The sequence below is a fragment of the Sitophilus oryzae genome, unplaced genomic scaffold, assembly GCF_002938485.1.
Source record: "Sitophilus oryzae breed Bouriz unplaced genomic scaffold, Soryzae_2.0 scaffold_2008_pilon_pilon, whole genome shotgun sequence".
Lineage (NCBI taxonomy): Eukaryota > Metazoa > Arthropoda > Insecta > Coleoptera > Curculionidae > Sitophilus > Sitophilus oryzae.
Window position 1 is genome coordinate 3,367,412 of NW_022146734.1, and position 7,823 is coordinate 3,375,234.

The 7,823-nt window shown below is 30.9% G+C and overlaps 1 protein-coding gene across 4 annotated transcripts; it reads right to left on the minus strand.

Moving 5' to 3' along the window:
- Nucleotides 1-1,197: 1,197 nt before the first annotated feature.
- Nucleotides 1,198-4,281, minus strand: LOC115884051 (NAD(P)H-hydrate epimerase). Of its 4 annotated transcripts, none has more exons than XM_030902500.1 (6): nt 3,986-4,281; nt 3,819-3,920; nt 3,268-3,493; nt 3,067-3,215; nt 2,875-3,017; nt 1,198-1,489 (listed from the first exon to the last, which is right to left on the minus strand). In XM_030902500.1, the coding sequence occupies exons 3-6, from the start codon at nt 3,446-3,448 to the stop codon at nt 1,261-1,263; spliced, it is 702 nt and encodes a 233-aa protein (XP_030758360.1). In that variant the 5' UTR covers nt 3,449-3,493; nt 3,819-3,920; nt 3,986-4,281; the 3' UTR covers nt 1,198-1,260. The 4 variants fall into 4 exon arrangements, with proteins under 4 accessions (XP_030758360.1, XP_030758361.1, XP_030758358.1 ...); XM_030902501.1 differs by having other exon boundaries at nt 3,736-3,920; XM_030902498.1 differs by lacking the exons at nt 3,819-3,920; nt 3,986-4,281 and adding an exon at nt 3,550-3,803.
- Between the last annotated feature and the right edge of the window lie 3,542 nt (nt 4,282-7,823).

The window sequence follows — 7,823 nt, forward strand, 5'->3', positions numbered from 1 at the left end:
TATATGTATATATTTTTCAACGAATTTTTATAACAAAATTATCAAATTTATACTTAGGTCAGTAAGTGAGGATAAAAATAGGGTATTACCCAACGAAATGTTAAGATATATGGAATGGGTCTGCCCCGTATCGATCGATGTTAGAATGAGACAGACAAGAAGGATAGCGATAGTCAGGGCAGAAAATGGCTTCTTGTCATTAAAACCGTGTGTTTTTGTCAGTTTTTGGTGCTTTTTGGTGATTATTACAAACATTTTTGGACCGCATAGACGATTTTTTAGTTGTATTTGTGTTGAAATGGTTGAATCTTGCAGTGCAGTGAATTGTAGCAATAGGCGACAAAGGAGGTTAAAATAAATAAAAGCTAAAATGCAAGAAAAATATATAATTTAGTTAATTTAAGTGAATTTCATAAATGATCGGTTTACTACATGTATGTATATTATATAGTCACTTACTAGCGAAAAGTTGTTCCATTATTTCACTCAATTTTTGCCCAGATCTACCGCACGCTACACAACCAACTATTTTAGAGTCTTTTTCGATAAATCGCGATAGTGTCACTGTTAATTTAAGTGCTGCCACAATTTCTATCTAGATTTACTACCTTTATATAACTATCAGTAGTAGAATAAATAATAAATAACATAAAATAAGCTTCGTAAAGACTGACAAATCCACAAAATTTCAAATCAAATTCAAATGTGTCAAATGAATCGTCAAACAGAACTGTCAAGGATCCCCACCCTAGAGTGCTTTTATGGTGCTTTTTCCGCCCACCATGCACGAATACATGGATAGCATTATGCTCCTTCCTTAGTCTTCTTATTCAAAGGAATTTACCTTTATCGTTTACTCTGATAAATGTTTAAATAAACTTCTCAAATTTCCATCCTTCATATTTTCTCAATGACTCGACCGATTTTCAAAAACGAAGCCGGAAAGTATAGAGAATAGAAAGCCCTTTTCTTTGCGGTATCACTTGACCCCCTTTCCCATTTGAAAAAAAAATGGGGGATGACACCCCCGCTTAGAGGGTCGAAGATTTTGCAATCATTTTTGGGGCAAAAGTTGTCCCCCTCACAAACAAAATTGACGTGTTTTTGAATTTTCTGAAAAAAAAAATTACCCTGGCCGTTATGCCTTGCGGAACGTTTTCGATGGGCCACCCTGTATACTGAAATAAAAAGACGTACTTATCCATATATTATGTATATATTTTTAAACAAATTTTTTATAACAAAATTATCAAATTATACTTAATTCTTTAAAGATACAACACAGTCAGTTCCGGGATATTTTGGCAGATTCAACTGATATTTTTCAGCTAGCAATGGCGGAACAAATCTGCCGCCTAGATAATGGTGTTTCCCTTTAAACGATTGAGCACATTTTTTTGGTGCTGTAAGTGATATTAGTAATTCTGGTTTGATTCCACCTTCTTCGGTTTCGCCGCTTTCAACATTCCATCCACTTGGTATATCAACACTGTAAGCAGTGAAATATACTGGGTGTTATTGAAGTCATTGTATAACTTCAGGATTAGGTTTTAAGGATATAAATTTTGAAAATAAAAATTATAAGAAAATTTATTGAGGGTGTTATGTTTGAGATTTTCACTACAATATTTTTAGTAAAATATATGCAGCTAAGAACAGCACACATTTTAAAACAAAATCATGAATACAGATGGTGATGATAAAGACATTTGTATAGAAGAGTTGTTGTATTTTTTTAAATTTCTGTAAAATATACAGGGTGTTTCAGAAAACATGTGCCATCTCTCGTGAGGAGATTCCTCACATAAAAATAAGATTTATTTTTCATATCAACATAGGTCTGATTCTGCTTTGTTTCGTAGCTACAGGGTGTTAAAGTTTTAATCTTTCAATTTATTATAATTTCCTTCCAAGTACTTTTAGTGATTCAAATGAAATTTCGAGGGTAAAAGTTACAATAATTGCTACATATTTCAATATTAAAAAAGGGTCGATAAATTCTTCAAGGACGTGTATATGCGTTATAACTGGAATATTTAAAAAAATACATGTGCGCCACTGATTTTTTTTTCTTTTGATATCAAAATTGTGTAGGCCGTCTAATGCCAATTAAAAGTTATCTCTTGATATTTTGTCAAATTTGGCGTCCTTGTATCTCATCAACGCAATTTTATTAATTAAAATTAATTAAATTAAAATAAAAATGAATTATATATTTTACCTAATTTATTATTAAATATTACTATTAGTTATTATTAGTGTTAGTCCCAACCTACAGCAATTTCAAATAAAAAATAATGGTATTTAAGGTAATTACAAAAACCTAATTTAAAAAGTTTTAACATCCTATAACTCTAAAACTATGCATTTCCATACCCAAGTTTATAAGAACCTTTTTTCATATTTTTTTATGAGGAATCAATGAACACTTATTTAAAATTTTTGCAAGTTAATGATAGATTAATTAGACTTGGACTAAGGCAAATTAATGAAATTGCGTTTATCTCACCAATGAGGCCGAAATCGACAAAATATAAAGAGACGACATTTAATCGGCATTAGCCTTCTTACACTATTTCGCTAACAAGAGAAAAAAGTCAGTGGCGTGCATTCTTTTTTTAGAAAAATATTCCAATGATAACCCATATGCACGTCCCTGGTGAATACGTCGACACTTTTATAGCATCTCCCCACGAGAGATGGCACATGTTTTATGAAACACCCTGTATAAGAATCACATGTATTGAATCTATTTTTCACTGAACACTATTACTGCCATCATATTTTACAAGTGAGAATCTCAAATGGGAAATCTGATATAGAACTTATTCTGAATATTAAGTCACCTTGTATATATTGTCATAATTGATTTACCTTGCTATTGGTAAAGAAGTGCTTTTCAATAAATCAATAACAGGCAGAAAATCACTTCGAATTGGTGGTTTAAAACTGAATCCAAAGAGAGCATCAACTATCAGTCCGTATTCATTTTCAAAATTACCAGGCTCAGGTAGCGACTAAAATGTCATTTTAGTTTATGCTGCAAAAGTTTAAAAAATAACTTACTTGCAATATGGGAATATTCATAGATTTGCATTGGTGTGTAAGATTATGATATAATTCTTTGTTAGTTTGCTTCGGGTAGTACACAACAGGGTTATAATAGAATAATTTTAAATGTCTCGCACATACTAATCCATCACCACCATTATTTCCTATAAAAACAGAATTTAATAAAATACTCAGATTTAGATACTATCTACATACCTGGTCCACAACAAATAAGAGTTGATCTACTACCACACTGATCCAATGGAAAACATTTAGTTATAGCAACTGCACAACTCAGACCAGCCAATTCCATAAGCTGGTCAACCGAATACTTGTATTCGTTGAATAGTTCAACATCTATGTTGATGGCTTCGTCTTGATTCAAGAATTTTACCATCTTTGAAGAACTACAACTGCAAAACTGGGCAAATTTAGGAGCGATCTAAAAATAAGAAAGGCTAAAAAACATAATCAAATATTCCAAATTTTCATGTTTACATTAAAGGATTTTTGTAAATGATGTAGTAATTTATGTACTATCATATTTTTAAAAATGTAGAGATTGTGTAAAAATCATACCATAAACCGTAGAAATGTTGTTTATTAATTTGTTATAAATTTTAGTACAAGAAAACCGTTCTAAAATCGGAAAAATAAATACAAAAAATGTGAGGTTATATTTACATTTTTTTATTTGACAGGTTCGGGATTAGGGATGGTGTAAAATTATGAAGAAATTCAAAATTATTTGTTTTATCCTTATTTACCAATAAATTCGATAATGCTATTTTGTAATTTTGAAATTATATTATCTTAATGTTTTTTCTGTTTCAATTCTTTTGGTTACCATCGATTTAAGCAAGTAGTCCCTAAAATTGATAAAATATATCAGTTATTTTAAAATACATGCCATCAGGTTTAGGAAAAAACTTACTTTACTCTTTTGTTGTTGGTATGAGGTACTCTATTATCTCTTGCAGATAAATAGCAAAGTGTAAAAACGACCAAAATTATTAAAATTTCCCATTTATAATTTTTTATTCTTGAAAACATAGGGATTTGTATTCTTCAACAGTCTGTCAACATACTGTCTATTCATTCAGAAAATTGAAAATGGAAATAGAAATATTTAGGATCGAGCCTTTATTTACTCAATACCTAAAATTTTTCGATACCGATAGCTGTGCCGATAGGTAAATATTGTGGTTCTCGATAAGATTAGATACTAAAAAGGAAGATTGGGGAAATATAGGTAAGTATGAGGGATTTATCAATAACAATTCTGTTATTTTAGAAAAAGTACATTGATAAAAACTGGTTTGGTAATTTTTTCAGTTTGCTTTATCGCTACTTATAGGATTTTATAGTCTAAATAAATAATAGAGGGCATGCTAAGGATTTGCAATACAGGGTGTTTGAAAAATCATGTGCCATGTCTCGTGGGGAGCTGTGGCGTTACTAGCATTTTTTTGGGCTTCTGGCCTTATATTTCAATTCTTAAAAAAACGGCGTCTAGTTGGCTGGGAAATGACGATCGATGATATTTCCCATATAAAGTGGCTCAACCCAACTTTTTTATTTTTTCAGATAAAAAAACGACATTTGGTATGTTAGTATATGACATAAATTGGGATTGATTGACGTATTCAATTGTTTTTGGTCACTTCCTGTTTCATCGGAAATGACTACTATTTTTGATTTTTAAATGGCACCCCCGGTATTTTTTTACTTGATTTGATAGAAAATATTCTGAACACCCTGTAACATCTAACTAAAATATCTTTACATAGGTCTTTTTCTATATCACAATAAAATTCTCCTACCAAATTTTATTTGTCCAACTTCAGAATCAATGCCATCATTGACAATTTTTTATCACACTGCAATCTAACATTTGTTTAAACAAATTTAAATATAACAAAAACTATTAACTTTAGTTATATAACATTATATTATAAAAAAGTTACGGAATTTTACGTAGAATCTAAAATTAAAATAAAAAATAGGGTGTTGCATTTAAAAAATCATACGTTATATCCGCCACACTTTTTTGAAACACCCTGTATACTCTATAATAATTTTAAAATGTGTATTTTAACAGTCCATATAACTTTTGTATTTAACATTTTTTTATAAACCTCGAAACAAATAAGATAATGGACTTTACTCTATCGTTGACTCACCCTGTACAAAGGAAATGCACAGGTTCATCCTTTATGTCGACATTAACCGGACATCGAACTTTAACCGTAACATATACCGTAAACGCCTACTTGTGTCAATTGAAATTTTGAGGCAAGATTTGGCAATACATCATAGAAGAAATGTACTAATCCAACTTTTATCTCTTTTTAATACATTTGATTTTCCATTAAGCTGTCAACATCACTGCCTTACACGCTGAAATCCAGACCACACTTCGGAACTGTCCCGATGTGTATACTACTACTAGCGTGTACCAGCGACTTCGTTCGCGTCGAATTAATCATTTGTAATGATGATAAAGCAAAGCAAGAATTTCCATTATCATACAAACTGGATAAAATTTTCTCACATTTATGTCAGCATGAGAAAAAACAATATGGCGATATTATTATATAACTTGGTAATATTTGAAGGGTAGTTTCATCTCGTTGGAATTTGACTTTCGAACATCTTTCGAAAAATCCGTTTGCCAAAAGCTCTTTACGTCAAGTAGTTTAAGCAGCAAACGTGGTTAAGAAATTACCCAACTTTTGAATAATTCTGTATGATTTTTTAAAATTTCTAAAATATGTAAAACCAATAAATTATGCTTTGTCCAAGCGTTTTCCCGAAAGACTAACTGTTTTAAATAAATAAATATTGTAATATTTGAGGGGCGTTTCTTGCCCCTTCCTCTTGGAATTTGAGATCTGAGAAACCTCCTTATCGAACCTCTACACCCCACAGTCAATCCGTTTGGCAAAAACCTTTGCTTTAAACGTCAAGTAGTTTAAGCAGAATCGTGATTACTCAATGGTCATATTTTATGAAACACCCTGTATAAATTTATAAAAAACCTTAAAATATGTAAAAGAACAAAACGTGTTTACGTGTTTAAGAGTTTTTCCAAAAAACTCACCGGCTTTTAAATAAAAAATATTTTAATATTTGAGGGATAATTTCATCCCCTTAGAATTCGAGTTGCGAAAAATCCCTTCTTATCTAACCTAAAGTCCTAAAGTCAATCTGTTTCCAAAAAATCAACTTTTACGTTAAGGCTTTAGTAGGATCAAGCCAGCTAATTAATGACGAGATTTTTTGAAACACCCTCTGTATACATTTTAAAAGATCTTAAAATGTGTATAAAAAAAAAATAAAATATAATGTGTTTTAAGCGTTTTTCTGGAAACTTTGAACGTTTTTTAAATAAAAAATATTGTAATATCGGAGGGGTGTTTCACCCTCTTGGAACTGGAATTTCTGAAAAATCCCTCTTTATCGAATCTCTACACCCTAGAATCAACCTTGTATGCTAAAATTGAGCTTCTTTACGTTGAGCGGCTCTTGAGCAGGATCGTGGATTAAATCAGTACGTTTTCGTCACTTAAGGATTTTATATATTAGTATAGATTAGATTAACAAAAACATTCTATATTTTAAATTTGTAGGTATAATGTATGATATTCATTACTCTTTTAGCTTCATCTTAAATATGATATTCAGTACCCCATAGAAAAGTCTTGTACACTGGAAAACAAAATGTTATAAAAAGAAAATAACATTTAATGAATGATAAAATGGTTAAAGACACGGTTAAAGATATACGTTCATTTCTTGAAAATGTCTGATTCTCTTCTGCTACTTGAATTAAATCCAAAAAATACCAAAACGTTTGAAACCAAAGCAATTAAATTGATTAGTGCCAATTTCCGGTGTCAGCTCTAAGCATACTAGATGTGTTTTTTAAGTAATTTAATTCTATATATTTTATTTTGTTGGTAAATGCTAGTATTAGGATATAACCAGGATTGGATTGATTTTGTTTTCACTAATTGCGAAAAGCTAAGATTTTTGCTCTGTTAAATAAATTTATTTTGACTATTAAAGAGCCTCATATAAGGTGGCTGTAATATGCCTTTTGTTAATTTAAAAAAAAACATTATTCCTTTATTATTTTAAAGTTGCTCTTACAGTGGCCAAAAACCCAAGACTTTTTCCAAGATACAATGTCACATAAATATAATCCAATCATATCTAAATTTATTCTTTTTTAACATTTTTTTTTGTATACAGGGTGGGCCACCGAAAACTTACAATGGCTATAATTTTTAAGTTCTAAAAAAGATATCAAAAAATAAAAAATAAAAAAAACCGTTTCTATAATATCGAGGGGAAATACATATGACGTATTTTTTGAACCACCCTGACCTATACCCTTAAGGCGGCACCACTACTCACTTGAAAATCTTAAATGGCAACACCCCCAATCTTTGTGGCGCGTTTTTGAAAGCCCATGAAAAATGCCAAAAAACGATGATCAACAGTAAAGTTTTTAGGGTGAAATTGAAAACTACCCCTTACATCGAAAAAATTAGGTGGGCATTAATGAGAAAAGTGATTTTTTCAGCATAAGTTACAAATTGCAACCCAGCTTAATGAGTTTTTCAAACTACCCTTCGACTCCAATTCTAGGTGCTGCCACCCTCAATTTCTAACCTCAGATAGCGATACCCCCAATTTTGTGATACCTCTTTGGAAAGCGTATGTACCGCTGAGTCACGTGGGTAAACTGAAACGAAGTACAACAA